Raw genomic sequence first — 15,510 nt, 5'->3', positions numbered from 1 at the left:
GGGAGGGGAGGAGAGAGGGAGGGGAGGAGAGAGGGAGGGGAGGAGAGAGGGAGGGGAGGAGAGAGGGAGGGGAGGAGAGAGGGAGGGGAGGAGAGAGGGAGGGGAGGAGAGAGGGAGGGGAGGAGAGAGGGAGGGGAGGAGAGAGGGTGGGGAGGAGAGAGGGAGGGGAGGAGAGAGGGAGGGAGGGATGGGGGAGGGAGGGAGGAGAGAGGGAGGGAGGGAGGGAGAGGGAGGGGAGAGGGAGGGAGGGAGGAGGAGGGAGGGAGGAGGAGGGAGGGAGGAGGAGGGAGGGAGGAGGAGGAGGGAGGAGAGAGGAGGTGGGAGAGAGGAGAGAGGGAGAGGAGGGAGGAGGGAGGGAGAGAGGGAAGGGAGAGAGGAGGGAGGGGAAGGGAGAGGGAGGGAGGGTGAGGCAGAGGGAGGGAGGGTGAGGCAGAGGGAGGGAGGGTGAGGCAGAGGGAGGGAGGGTGAGGCAGAGAGGGAGGGAGGGGAGGCAGAGGGAGGGAGGGTGAGGCAGAGGGAGGGAGGGTGAGGCAGAGGGAGGGAGGGTGAGGCAGAGGGAGGGAGGGTGAGGCAGAGGGAGGGAGGGTGAGGCAGAGGGAGGGAGGGTGAGGCAGAGGGAGGGAGGGGTGAGGCAGAGGGAGGGAGGGTGAGGCAGAGGGAGGGAGGGTGAGGCAGAGGGAGGGAGGGTGAGGCAGAGGGAGGGAGGGTGAGGCAGAGGGAGGGAGGGTGAGGCAGAGGGAGGGAGGGTGAGGCAGAGGGAGGGAGGGTGAGGCAGAGGGAGGGAGGGTGAGGCAGAGGGAGGGAGGGTGAGGCAGAGGGAGGGAGGGTGAGGCAGAGGGAGGGAGGGTGAGGCAGAGGGAGGGAGGGTGAGGCAGAGGGAGGGAGGGCGAGGCAGAGGGAGGGAGGGCGAGGCAGAGGGAGGGAGGGCGAGGCAGAGGGAGGGAGGGCGAGGCAGAGGGAGGGAGGGCGAGGCAGAGGGAGGGAGGGCGAGGCAGAGGGAGGGAGGGCGAGGCAGAGGGAGGGAGGGCGAGGCAGAGGGAGGGAGGGCGAGGCAGAGGGAGGGAGGGCGAGGCAGAGGGAGGGAGGGCGAGGCAGAGGGAGGGAGGGCGAGGCAGAGGGAGGGAGGGCGAGGCAGAGGGAGGGAGGGCGAGGCAGAGGGAGGGAGGGCGAGGCAGAGGGAGGGAGGGCGAGGCAGAGGGAGGGAGGGTGAGGCAGAGGAGGGAGGGTGAGGCAGAGGGAGGGAGGGTGAGGCAGAGGGAGGGAGGGTGAGGCAGAGGGAGGGAGGGTGAGGCAGAGGGAGGGAGGGTGAGGCAGAGGGAGGGAGGGTGAGGCAGAGGGAAGGGAGGGTGAGGCAGAGGGAAGGAGGGTGAGGCAGAGGGAAGGAGGGTGAGGCAGAGGGAGGGAGGGTGAGGCAGAGGGAGGGAGGGTGAGGCAGAGGGAGGGAGGGTGAGGCAGAGGGAGGGAGGGTGAGGCAGAGGGAGGGAGGGTGAGGCAGAGGGAGGGAGGGTGAGGCAGAGGGAGGGAGGGAGAGGAAGACGGAGGGAGGGAGAGGAAGACGGAGGGAGGGAGAGGAAGACGGAGGGAGAGAGAGGGAGACGGAGGGAGGGAGAGGAAGACGGAGGGAGGGAGAGGAAGACGGAGGGAGGGAGAGGAAGACGGAGGGAGGGAGAGGAAGACGGAGGGAGGGAGAGGAAGACGGAGGGAGAGAGAGGGAGAGGTAGAGAGAGGGATGGAGGGTGAGAGAGGGAGAGAGAGACAGAAAACAGTTGTTAAATGAGCACACTTTGCACCATCCTGTTGCTGTATTTCAGGGATGCTGAAACAGTTTGTCTGTGTGGTTTGCTCAGAGCCTTGGGGCAGATAATGTTTCAGTCCCGATTCCATTCATGCTCACCTTTACAGAGCAGCATTTATTCCCAATGTTTTTTATTTTAAAATCTGAATTCAAATTCTCAAACTGCGGTGGTGGGATTTGAACTCACGTTCTCTGGATTATTAGTCCAGGCCTCAGGGTTACTGGCACCAGAAGCACAACATCCCTGTACCGGGCAATGTCTAGCCTGGCTTTCCCCCAAGCACACGCTTTCCCTTCCTGCCCTCTATCGAGCTGATTCCAGGTTAATCTTTCCGTGTTTTACACATTTGCAGAGAGAAAGAACGTGCGCACAATTCAGATATACAGACACTGAATTCAACGGCATTGTCTATAAAGTTACAAAACGTGAACCACCTCCAGCCTCTTTAAAATAAGAGTCAGTCAGTACACAACTCGCAATGCCCGTAGTCAGAGCGAGCCCTCGGGTTCGTGGCCCCTACGTACCGCCTCCTCTTCTTCTTCTTCTTCTTCTGATCGCCGTCCTCCTCCCCTCCCTCAGGCTCACTACCGCTCGCCCTCTGCTTCCTCTTCCTCTTGGGCAGCGGCAGGTCATCGTCAGAATCATCATTCACAAACTCCTCAAACTCGCCTTTCTTCCCACGCTGTGAGCAAGAAAGCAGAGAGAGGAATATGGTAACTGGCACCCAATGGGAAATACGGTAACAGGTACCCAATAGGAGATACGGTAACAGGCACCCAATGGGAGAAACGGTAACAGGCACCCAATGGAAGATACGGTATCAGGCACCCAATGGAGAAACGGTAACAGGCACCCAATGGGAGAGAGATACGTTAACAGGCACCCAATGGGAGATACGGTAACAGGCACCCAATGGGAGAGAGATACGTTAACAGGCACCCAATGGGAGAGAGATACGGTAACACACACCCAATGGGGGAGAGATACAGTGACAAGACACCCAATGTAAGGGGAATATAGGGTAACAAAAAGCCAATGCAAGATAGGGTAACAGACACCCAATGGGGGAGAGATAGGGTAACACACACCCAATGGGGGAGAGATAGGGTAACACACACCCAATGGGGGAGAGATAGGGTAACAGACACCCAATGGGGGAGAGATAAGATAATACACACCCAATGGGAGAGAGATAGGGTAACACACACCCAATGGGAGAGATAGGGTAACAGACACCCAACGGGAGATGGGGTAACAGACACCCAACGGGGGAGAGATAGGGTAACACACACCCAATGGGAGAGATGGGGTAACAGACACCCAATGGGGGAAGAGATAGAGTAACACACACCCAATGGAGGAGAGATAGGGTAACAGACACCCAATGGGAGAGAGATAGGGTAACAGACACCCAATGGGGGAGAGATAGGGTAATACACACCCAATGGGGGAAGAGATAGGGTAACACACACCCAATGGGGAAGAGATAGGGTAACAGACACCCAATGGGGGAGAGATGGGGTAACGCACACCCAATGGGGGAGATAGGGTAACACACACCCAATGGGGGAAGAGATAGGGTAACACACACCCAATGGGGGAGAGATAGGGTAACACACACCCAATGGGGGAGAGATAGGGTAACACACACCCAATGGGGGAAGAGATAGGGTAACACACACCCAATGGGGGAGAGATAGGGTAACAGACACCCAATAGGGCAGAGATAGGGTAACACACACCCAATGGGGGAGAGATAGGTTAACACACACCCAATGGGGGAGAGATAGGGTAACAGACACCCAATAGGGGAGAGATAGGGTAACACACACCCAATGGGGGAGAGATAGGGTAACAGACACCCAATGGGGGAGAGATAGGGTAACAGACACCCAATAGGGCAGAGATAGGGTAACACACACCCAATGGGGGAGAGATAGGGTAACACACACCCAATGGGGGAGAGATAGGGTAACACACACCCAATGGGGGAGAGATAGGGTAACACACACCCAATGGGGGAGAGATAGGGTAACACACACCCAATGGGGGAGAGATAGGGTAACACACACCCAATGGGGGAGAGATAGGGTAACAGACACCCAATGGGGGAGAGATAGGGTAACACACACCCAAGGAAACATGGCCACTAAGCTACCGGAGCTACTCGTCCACGTGGAGGGAAAATGCCAGCAGGGACTGGTTGGGTCGAATGGCCTGTTTTGGTATTTAAACTCCTGTGTTTCTATAGGTGCTACAGATGTGAGTGGCGGAATGTCGGAGCTTCTCCTCTTACCTTTCCGCCTCCCTTCTTCTTCTCCTTCGCCGTCTCCATCTCTTCATTGAACACCAGCAAACTCCTGGTCTTCTCCAGAAACTGGCTGCGCTGCTCCAGCAACTTACGCTGCTCGATTAATTCCTTTTGCTTCTTATCCTCCTGTTAACAGACAAGAGTGAGAGGCACAGTCCATCAGATGCTAAATCAAATCACTGTGGTCCATGTCAAAATCAGGAGAGATTGCTGGGATATCGAAATCAGCCTGTTGCTCCCTCGTAAGTCTATCCTAACCTTACCTTTACCAAGATTAATTTGAAGATAAATCTTGGAGTTAAGAAAAAGGAATACTTGCATTTATATAGCATCTTTCACAACCTCAGGATATCCCAAAGTTTTTACAGCCAATGAAGTACTTTTTGAAGTGTAGTCACTGTTGTAAAGCAGGAAACGCAGCAGCCAATTTGCGCACAGCAAGCTCCCACAAACTGCTTACATACACCATGATGGCCGAGCATCGGGACTAGACACTTACTCCACCCCCACTCCTCCCACAGCCATATCATCTCCCGCAATAAAACCCCCAGAAAATCCCAGGCCGATAAGGGAAAAAATACTCTGGGAAATTGGTGATATATGAGGATGTTACCTGGACTGGAGAATTTTAGTTAAGAGGAAAGATTGGATAGGCTGCTGTTGTTTTCTTTGGAACAGAAGAGGCTGAGGGGAGACCTTATTGAGGTGTATAAAATTATGAGGGGCCTAGACAGAGTGGATAGGACGGAGGGGGCATAGATTTAAAGTAATTGGTGGGAGGTTTAGAGAAGATATGAGGGGAAATTTCTTCACTCAGAGGGTGGTGGGGGTCTGGAACTCACTGCCTGAAAGGGTGGTAGAGGCAGAAACTCTCACCACATTTAAAAAGTACTTCGATGTGCACCTGAAGTGCCGTAACCTACAGGGCTACAGATCAAGAGCTGGAAAGTGGGATTAGGCTGGATAGCTCTTTGTTGGCCTCCTTCCGTCTGTAAATTTCTATGATTCTATGAACTTTCTCTCCAACCCCCTCAGACGATTGAAACCAGTCCAGATCACACAGACCAAATGTTATTTATAAAGACACTTAACTTGCTACCTATGGGCGAGACCAGAACTAGGGGCCATCAATATAAGACAGTCACTAATAAATCCAATCGGGACTTCAGGAGAAACTTCTTTACCCAGAGTGTGGTGAGAATGTGGAACTCGCTAGCACAGGGAGTGGTCGAGGCGAACAGCACAGATGCATTTAAGGAGAAACTGGATAAACACATGAGGGAGACAGGAAAGAAGGAAATACTGATGGGGTGAGATGAAGAGAGGCAGGAGGAGGCTCATGTGGAGCATAAACACCGGCATGGACCTGCTGGGCCCAATGGCCTGATTCTGTGCTGTAAATACTTTGTAATGATGCGATCTCAGCCCCAGTCAGGAACTGTTCCAGCTCCCTCTTGAAGGTATGCAGAGTCAGCACCCTCCGCACCAGCCCACAACACATTCCAGTCTCTTCCTACACTTACAGTTCAAACTTGTGTTCCCTGCTCCTCCCCAATCTGGCAAACTGGAATAACCTTCAATAGAGATGCTATCCAGCACTTTAATTATTTTAGAGACCTCTCTATCGGGTCTAAGCTATTCTAAGGTAAATAGACCATGGTCCTTAAGGCCGATCTAAGTAAGTAAGGTTCCAAAAGCTAGCCTATTTTCACCTCCATAACATCGCCCGTCCCCGCCCCTGCCTCAGCTCATCCGCTGCTGAAACCCTCTGAAACAATAGAAGTTTGTTACTTCTAGACTTGACTATTCCAACGCACTCCTGGCTGGCCTCCCATTCTACCCTACGTAAACTTGTGGTCATTCAAAACTGAGCTGCCCGTCTCCTAACTCGCATAAAGTCCCCCTCACCCATCACCCCTGTGCTCGCTGACCGACATTGGCTCCCGGTTAAGCAACGACTCAATTTTAAAATTCTCATCCTTGTTTTCAAACCCCTCCATGACCTCATCCCTTCCTATCTCTGTAACCTCCTCCAGCCCTACAACCCCCCCCCCACGAGATCTCTGCGCTTCTCCAAATCTGGCCTCGAGCATTTTAATCGCCCCACCATTGGTGGCCATGCCTTCAGCCGCCGAGACCCTAAGTCCTGGAATTCCCTCCCTCAACCTCTCCGCCTCTTTACTCCTTTAAGACGCTCCTTAAAACCAACCTCTTTGACCAAGCTTTTGGTCATCTGCCCTAATTTCTCCTTATGTGGCTCAGTGTGAAGTTTTGTCTGATAACGGTCGTATGAAGTGCTATTGGGACGCCAAAAGCACGACATAAATGTAAGTTATTGTTGTTGTACGAATTATTCTGGTACTAGCTGTTTGCATATTGGATATGGGAGGTTGGAAAGGGGCTGTTCTTGTGGCTGTTGCTTCATAGGTGAATGAAACCTCAATCCGAACTCTGAGATAGAAACATAGAAACTAGGTGCAGGAGCAGGCCATTCGGCCCTTCGAGCCTGCACCGCCATTCAATATGATTATGGCTGATCATGCAACTTCAATACCCCACTCCTGCCTTCTCTCCATACCCCCTGATCCCCTTAGCCGTAAGGGCCACATCTAACTCCCTCTTGAATATATCCAACGAACTGGACTCAACAACTTTCTGTGGTCGAGAATTCCACAGGTTCTGGTACCATCAACAACTGGGGCTATCTGGGAATTAATAGAGTCAGGGATATGAACCCGATACGTGGTCCCCTGAGATTTCATGGGATGGACCCAGGCCGGCACTCTGCCGCTGTCCAAGAACAACGAGTGGGGTCACTGACCTGCTCCTTCATCATCTGCATCCGCAGCATCTCCTTCTGCTGCTCCTGCTTGCAGCGCAGCTCTCGGTCCTCTTCGTCCTGCTTGCGCGCGCGGGCCACGTGATACTGGGCCTGGCTCATCAGATCGGAGCACTGCCTGAAACACACACACACGCACAAATCCCCCGAGGGGGTGATGAGCAAGTACGGAAAGCTGAAATCCTCATCCATGCCTTTGTCACCTCCAGGATTGACTGTTGCAACGCACTCCTGGCCGGCCTCCCATCTTCTACCCTCTGTACACTTTAGCTCACCCAAAACTCGGCTGCCCGTTTCCTAATCCGCACCAAGTCCTGTTCACCCTTCGCCCCCGCTATACTCGCATTGGTTCCCGGTCCAGCAATGATTCGATTTCAAACTTCTCATCCTTGTGTTGAAATACCTCCATGGCCTCGCCCCATCCGTCTCTGTAACCCACTTCAGCCCTACAAACCTCCGAGATCTCTGTGTTCCTCCAATTCTGGCCTCTTGTGCATCCTCGATGTCTATCGCTCCACCATTGGTGGCCGTGCCTTCAGCTGCCGAGGCCCTAGGCTCTGGAATTCCCTCCTGAAACTGCTCCGCCTCTCTCTCCTCCTTTAAGACGCTCCTTAAAACCTACCTCTGACCAAGTTTTTGGTCATTTGCCCTAATATCTCTGATTACGCTTTTGTGAAGTGCCTTGGGACATTTTACTACTTTAAAGGTGCTATATAAAGTTAAAGTGTGTGATAGTGTGGTGATCATGTTACTGGCTAGTAATCCGTGGTCTGGACTAATAATCTAGAGCGAGTTCAAATATAGCAGTTTGAGAATTTGAATTCAGTTTAACAAAAAATGTGGAAATAAAAAGAGAAAAAAGCTTTTAGATATCCCTCCTAATCATAGAACGGTTACAGCACAGGAGGTGGCCATTTGGCCTGTCGAGCCCGTGCCGGCTCTCTGCAAGAGCACCTCAGCTAGTCCCATTCCCCCTCCCTGTCCCTGTAGCCGTGCAATTTTTTTTCCTTCAGGTACTTATTCCCTTTTGAAAACCACGATTGAATCTGCCTCCACCACCCTTTCAGGCCATGCATTCCAGATCCTAACCACTCGCTGCGTAAAAAGGTTTTTCTTCATGTCGCCTTTGGTTCTTTTGCCAATCACCTTAAATCCGTGTCCTCTGGGTCTCGACCTTTCTGCCAATGGGAACAGTTTCTCTCGATCTACTCTGTCCAGACCCCTCATGATTTTGAACACCTCGATCAAATCTCCTCTCAATGTTCTCTGCTCCAAGGAGAACAACCCCAGCTTCTCCAGTCTATCCACGTAACTGAAGTCCCTCATCTCTGGAACCATTCTCGTCAATCCTTTCTGTATCCTCTGAGTGAAGAAATTGCTCCATCTCAGTCTGAAATTCTTATCCTGAGTCTGTGCTCCCCAGTTCTGGACTCTCCAGCCCAAGAATGAATGACAGTAAAATTAAAGTTGTTGCAGTTTTCAGTCACGTACCTGGCCTCTGCTGCGGCTTGAGCCAAATCGAATCTCATCTTATCGCCAGCGTTGCTGAGATACTTGAAATACCTGAAAGATGGAAGGCACAGGATTAGAACTCACGACAGCAGCTCGACCCGGGGGGTCGTGCTGTGAACTCCCAAGCACCGCATCTTACCGATGGGCGAGTTCCAGCTCTTTGACTGCGTTCAACACTGCCTTCAGGTTGCTCTTCTCATCGCGGAGGACAGAGGTTGCGAGTCTCTGCAGCACCAAGGCCATGTTAAACATCAGCACCGTGTCATTCGGGGCTGCGTGCCTGGCCTGTGGACACAAACCATTCCCTGATTTACTGAGCCGCTGTTCTTCAATGGAGAGCTAATCTAGTTTATAGACAAGTCTCGCGAAACATGCAACCATTTCCACTCTATATAACCATGCAATGACTAGATTGATTCCTGGGAGCAGGGATTGTGTAGATCAGGCCTATTCTCTCTGGAGTTTAGAAGAATGATCTTATTGAATGGTATGGCAGGCTCGAGGGGGCCAAATGGCCTACTCCTGCTCCTATTTCTTATCTCACTGTCACATACGATTCTGAGGGGGATTGACAGAGTAGATGACGAGAGGTTGTTTCCCCTGGCTGGAGAGTCTAGAACTAGAGGGCACAGTCTCAGGATAAGGGGTTGGCCTTTTAAGACTGAGATAAGAAGAAATCTCTTCACTCAGAGGCTGTGAATCTTTGGAATTATCTATCCCAAGGGGCTGTGGATACTCTGTTTTGAGTATAGATAGATAGATTTTGGGACTCTAGGAGAATCAAGGAATATGGGGATCGGGCAGGAAGGTGGAATCGATGTAGAATAGAATTTTAGAATGGTTAAAGCACAGGAGGCCATTTGGCCCATCAAGCCCATGCCGGCTCTGTCCAAGAGCACTTCAGCAAGTCCCACTCGCCCACCCTTTCCCCGTAGCCCTGCAAATTTTTTACCTTCAGGTACTTATCCATTTCCCTTTTGAAAGCCACGATTGAGTCTGCCTCCACCACCCATTCAGGCAGCGCATTCCATATCCTAACCACTCGCTGCGTAAAAAAGTTTTTCCTCATGTCGCCTCTGTTTCTTTTGCCAAGCACCTTAAATCTGTGTCCTCTGGTTCTTGACCTTTCTGCCAATGGGAACAGTTTCTCTCTATCTACTCTGTCCAGATCCCTCATGATTTTGAACACCTCTATCAAATCTCTTCCCAATCTTCTCTGCTCAAAGGAGAACCACCCCAGCTTCTCCAGTCTATCCACGTAACTGAAGTCCGTCATCTCTGGAACCATACTTGTAAATCTTTTCTGCACCCTCTCTAAGGCCTTCACATCTTTATTAAATTGCGGTTCCCAGAATTGGAAACAGTACTCCAGTTGAGGCCGAACCAGTGTTTTATAAAGGTTCATAACTTTCTTGCTTCCTCAGCCATGATCTTATTCAATAGCGGAGCAGGCTCAAGGGGCCGTATGGCCTGCTCCTGCTCCTAATTCCTATGTTCTTATATCGATGCAAGTTTCTGGTGGTGCCGCTGGTGTGGTTTTAGATCACGAACATCACAGGCTCATTGCCGAGTTTGTGCCGAATTGCTCCCACTGGTGTGAGCGGGAATACAGATGTGACAATAAGCCTTTGTGTGCCTGGTGCTCGGCAGAAGGAAACCAGCCGGGCACGACCAGGGTTAGACCAGGCGGTAAGGTGAAAATATTCACCAGAGTTCCAGCAAGTTTGGTTAAAAGTGAATGCAGGCTAAATTGCTTCACACAAACAAAAGTTTGGACTAAAGAATTTTTGCTCTGAGGAAAGATCGGACAGGCTGGGGTTGTTTACTTTAGAACAGAGAAGACTGAGGGGAGACCTTATAGAAGTGTATAAAATTATGAGGGGCCTGGATAGAAAGGACCTATTTTCCTTAGCTGAGGGGTCAACAACATAGATTTAAAGTAATTAGTAGGAGGCTTAGAGGGGAGTTGAGGGGAATTCTTTTCACCCAGAGAGTGATAGGGGGTCTGGAACTCACAGTCTGAAAGGGTGGGAGAGGCAGAAACCCTCACTACATTTATAAAGTACTTGAATGTGCATGTGAAGTGCCGTAACCTACAGGGCTACGAACCGAGAGCTGGAAAGTGGGATTAGGCCGGATAGCTCTTTGTTGGCCGGCGCAGACACAATGGGCCAAAAGGCCTCCTTCCGTGCTGTAAATTTCTATAATTCTATGTGCAATTCACTGCCACAGATGGTTATACATAGAACGTCAATAGAGGGTGTAAACAAGATAGATACTTACCTTCAGAAGCAAATTAAGGTTTATGGAATTGGGATTAAAACAATAGAGCTGTCAGGGCTAACAAAATGGTGGGCAGTCTTGATGGATCAAGCGGGTTAGAGTGGCGAGAATGTGGAAGTCGCTAACCCAGGGAGTGGTTGAGACGAATAGCATAGAAGCATTCAAGGGGAGGCTAGATAAACACATGAGGGAGAAAGGAATGGAAGGATATACAGTTAGGGCGAGATGAAGAGGGTGGGAGGAGGCTCGTGTGCAGCATAAACACCGGCACGGACTAGTTGGGCCGAATGGCCTGTTTCTGTGCTGTAAATTCTATATATGCACTGAAGTGTTTATATATCTTTCTACAATATATTAAGAATAGAAGGACCATAACCACATACTACTGCAGATTCTTTGGGCTCAATTTTGCCCAACCCCTTTTTTCGACACACTTACCTTAAGTGCGCCGACTTTGCGCACTGGAAAAGGCACCGGAAAAAAGTCGCCCCATCCTGGCCGCTCTCCCAGCATGGCGTGCATTGTAAAGTGGGGGCGCGGAGCAACAGGCCAGCGCAGAAAGCACTGCCGGCAGCTGTGCGCATGCGCAGTGAAGTCTGTGCTCAAGCACAGTGAAGTCTGCGCGCAGGCTCCTGCCCTTCCAGCGTGTCCTGCGGGCTGTGAGCAGGACCGATGATCGCAGCCCCTATCACCGGCCGAAGGGACACCCCGATCTCGCCGCACCCTATCCCCGGCCGAGTGGCCTCCCGCACAGGCCAGCCGAGTTCCCGGGCCAAGGTAGGACTTCAGTTTTATTTTTTATTTATTGATGGTTGTGTTTGAGAGTTTTGATTGGGGGCGGGAGGGAGAGGGGAAGAAAGAGTGTTTTGATGGGGGGGGCGGGGGAGACTTTAAAAAAAAACTTGATTCTGGCATAAAGGTAGGACATCTATTTTTTTAATTGTTATTGATTGATTGCTTATTACAAAGCACTAAACAAATCACAAAAAGTAAGACTTGATGCAGGTCCTCAGCTTCCTTCTATTTTTTTATTTGTTACTGAATGCTTCTTTTGGTGCTTTGTTTAGTGCTTTGTAAGTATTGGTGCTTTAAATGTACTAACCTGCGCCGATTTGTTATCTGCTTTCTTAACTGCCCGCAAGGTTTTTCGGAGCTGGCCACATACGCTGGCCTAAGTCGATTTGGAGTAAGTATTTGCTGGCCAAAGTGGTATAAATGGCCAAAACTGGCATAAGTGTCTGGGAACGCCCCCTTTTGAAAAAAAAACTGAACTAAAAAAAAATCGTACCTAACTGACTTACTCTGGAGCAAATTTTGGGGGAAATGGCATTTTTTAAACTTATGCCAGAAAAAAACTTATTCCAAAAAAATTGATGCAAGTCATGGCCGAAATTGGGCCCGCTATGCTGCGTGTTCCATAAGAACATAAGAAATAGGAGCAGGAGTCGGCCATTTGGCCCCTTGAATCTGCTCCGCCATTCAATAAGATCATGGCTGATCTGATCCTGGCCTCAAATCCACTTTCTTGTCCGCTCCCCATAACCGTTGACTCCCTTATCATTCAAAAATCTGTCTATCTCCACCTTAAATATATTCAAAGACCCAGCCTCCACAGCTCCCTGGAGTAGAGAATTCCAAAGATTCACGACCCTCAGAGAAGAAATTCCTCCTCATTTCTGTCTTAAATGGGCGATCCCTTATCCTGAAACTATGCCCCCTAGTTCTAGTTCTCCCCCATGAGGAGAAACATCCTCTCAGTTTAAACCCTGTCAAGCCCCCTCAGAATCTTATATGTCAATAAGATCACCTCTCATTCTTGTAAACTCCCATGAGTATAGGCCTAACCTGCTCAACCTTTCTTCATATGACAACCCCTTCATCTCAGGAATCAACCTCATGAACCCTCTCTGAACTGTCTCCAATGCAAGTATATCCTTCCTTAAATAAGGAGACCAAAACAATACTCCAGGTGTGCTCTTACCAACAACCTGTACAGTTGGAGCAGGACTTCCCTGCTTTTATACTCCATCCCCTTGGCACCTTGTCAAATGCTTTCTGGAAATTGAAATACATGACATTTACTGGTTCCCCTTTATCCACCCTTATTCCGTATTAAGGGTCTTGGCCCGTTAACTCGATTTTTCTCAATTAAAACAAAGATTACCTTCAGCAAAGTCTGTTTGCAATCATGAAGCTTTCCGCACTTGAAGTAAGCTCTTGCTAGGAAGAGCAGTACCTCTGTGCTCTGGTGTTTGTAAAACTTCTTCAAGCAGTTCTCGTACTAGTGGAAACAAAAGCACACGTTACTTGTCACAAAGTCCCTCCACATCTCTTCTGGCACCCGGGCTCCAATCCCAGTGACCACACTTCAATAGTACTTCATTGGCTGTAATGTGTTTTGGGACAGACTGAGGTTTTAAAAAAAAAAAAAAAATTTGTTCCTGGATGTGGGTATCGCTGGCAAGGCCAGCATTTATTGGCCATCGCTAATTTCCCCCGAGAAGGTGGTGGTGAGCCGCCTTCTTGAACCACTGCAGTCCGTGTGGAGGTGCTCTCACAGCGCTGTTAGGGAGGGAGTTGCAGGATTTAGACCTAGACGATGAAGGAATGGCGATATATTTCTAAGTCAGGATGCTGCGTATCTTGGAGCGGAGCTTGCAGGTGATATTGCTCCCATGTGTCTGTTGCCCTTGTCCTTCTAGTTGGTGAAGGTTTTGGGTTTGGTAGGTGCTGCCGAAGAAGCTGTGGAGAGTTGCTGCAGTGCATCTGCACCGTTCACACTGCAGACACGGTGCATCGGTGGTGGAGGGAGTGAATGCTGAGGTTGTGGATGGGGTGCCAATCAAGCGGATTGCTTTGTCCTGGATGGTGTCAAGCTTCTCGAGTGTTGTTGGAGCTGTACTCATCCGGGCAAGTGGAGATTATTCCATCACTCTTGACTTGTGCCTTGTAGATGGCGGAACGGCTTTGGGGAGTCAGGAGGTGAGACACTCGCCGCAGAATACCCAGCCTCTGACCTACTCTTGTTGCCACAGTATTTGTGTAGCTGGTCCAATTAAGTTTCTTGTAATGGTGACCCCCAGGATGTTGATGGTGGGGAATTTGGCGATGGTAATGCCGTTGAATATCATGGGTAGGTGGTTAGACTCTAGCTGGTTAGAGATGGTCATTGCCTGGCACTTATGTGGTGTGAATGTTGCTTGCCACTTATCAGCCCAAGCCTGAATTTTGTCCAGCTGTTGCTGCATGCGGGCATGGACTGCTCCATTATCTGAGGAGTTGTGAATGGCACTGAACACTGTGCAGTCATTAGTGAACATCCCCACTTCTGACCTTATATGATGGAGGGACGGTCATTAATGAGGTCCTGAACGACGCTGTATAAATACAAGTTTGTTCTTTCTTTCAATCCAAATACAGACTGCTGGGTTGAAAGCTCCTCTCCCTGTTGGCTCTAAAAGTCCAAGTGGAAGTGAATTGATACCGTCTTCAACTCCATTTCCCAGCTCGGTGTGAGTCTTTAATACAAACAAACGGCCCGTAATTTGGGGGCCTTTTACCAAGAGACCAGGAGCATGATGTGGAAAATGTCACACTGATGGAGCAGTGGGTGCGACCCTGAGCAATGTTCCCTCGAATTGTTTTTTTGGGCCGTGCAACCCCTTTAACAGGCTGCATGGCCCATTCACAATTCCGCACATGCACGGTTGTTCCATTTAAAAGCCGATGAGCCGGCTACGCGGGAGCCCCGAAGCGCTGCGCCTTCTGTGCTGCTTAAAGGGAACATTGACCCCGAGGTGAGGTTGATTGGGCAGAGTACAGTGGGGTTCACTTTGTGCCCTTTACGATCTGGGAGTGTTTTGATGCAATGAATGGAGAAATCTCCCATTCCAGCACTGCCCAGCCTCAGCTGCTAAAATGCAAAGGTTCACAACAAATGAGCATTTTGTTTAACAAACATTTGGGGAGTTGGGAATCTCCTCTTGTCGAAGAACATGCAACTTTCAAAGACTACAGGCATTTCCTCACCAAATTCTAGATTCCTCCCTCGAGGGGGCATTTATTTTCCTTTTCATACAATCATACCGCACAGGCCATTTTTACCTGCGCTGGGAGAAGGGGTTTGCCGGCAGTAGAATCATAGAATGATGCAGCACAGAAGGAGGCCATTCGGCCCATCGAGCCTGTGCCGACTCTGTGAAAGAGCGATCCAATCAGTCCCACTCCTCCCTGCTCTTTCCCCACAGCCCTGCTAATTTTTCTGTCAAGTATTTATCCAATTCCCTTTTGAGTTACTGCTGAATTTGCTCCCACCGACCTTTCAGGCAGCGCGTTCCCGATCACAACAACTCACCGCGTAAAAAAAAATTCTCATCTCACCCCGGTTCGTTTGCCAATTATCATATTTTCTCCTTTCTTTGCGGAGGTCGCTGGGTACAGTTCCACAGGAACTTTCTGTTCCTGAAGTTGTCAGTGTGGGTCAGCCAGGCAGCAAGTGTTGCCGATGGACTCCGCCACGGAGGATCACAGCCAAGCCCGATCCACGACATTCAAATACACTCTACAATAAAGTCACTGTACAGCGATCAGAGGTAGGAAAACCCTGGCTACATTTCCCCCCACCCCCGACTCGGAGACAGAGGCCAGTTGTCCGGCCCAACCTGCTGCCAGCTGATTGAACTCAGCAATGTCCAGGCGCAATGGTCCAAACTGCCTCTGTTAGTTCTGTAAAATTCTGATAACTAAAAGATATTGTTAACTATTGGGGT

General features: G+C 50.5%; 1 protein-coding gene across 1 annotated transcript in view; it reads right to left on the bottom strand.

Moving 5' to 3' along the window:
* ctr9 (CTR9 homolog, Paf1/RNA polymerase II complex component) overlaps nucleotides 1–15,510 on the bottom strand; it is a 67,593-nt gene that overhangs the window by 3,935 nt on the left and 48,148 nt on the right. Inside the window, 6 exon segments of the mRNA XM_070899452.1 lie at nucleotides 2,321–2,478; nucleotides 4,093–4,233; nucleotides 6,929–7,064; nucleotides 8,438–8,509; nucleotides 8,598–8,743; nucleotides 12,906–13,022. Of these exon segments, the coding sequence (XP_070755553.1) occupies nucleotides 2,321–2,478; nucleotides 4,093–4,233; nucleotides 6,929–7,064; nucleotides 8,438–8,509; nucleotides 8,598–8,743; nucleotides 12,906–13,022 (770 nt within the window).

The sequence above is a fragment of the Pristiophorus japonicus genome, chromosome 14, assembly GCF_044704955.1.
Source record: "Pristiophorus japonicus isolate sPriJap1 chromosome 14, sPriJap1.hap1, whole genome shotgun sequence".
Lineage (NCBI taxonomy): Eukaryota > Metazoa > Chordata > Chondrichthyes > Pristiophoridae > Pristiophorus > Pristiophorus japonicus.
The sequence above is the reverse complement of the archived record's forward strand: the minus strand, read 5'-3'. Positions and strand labels throughout refer to the sequence as shown.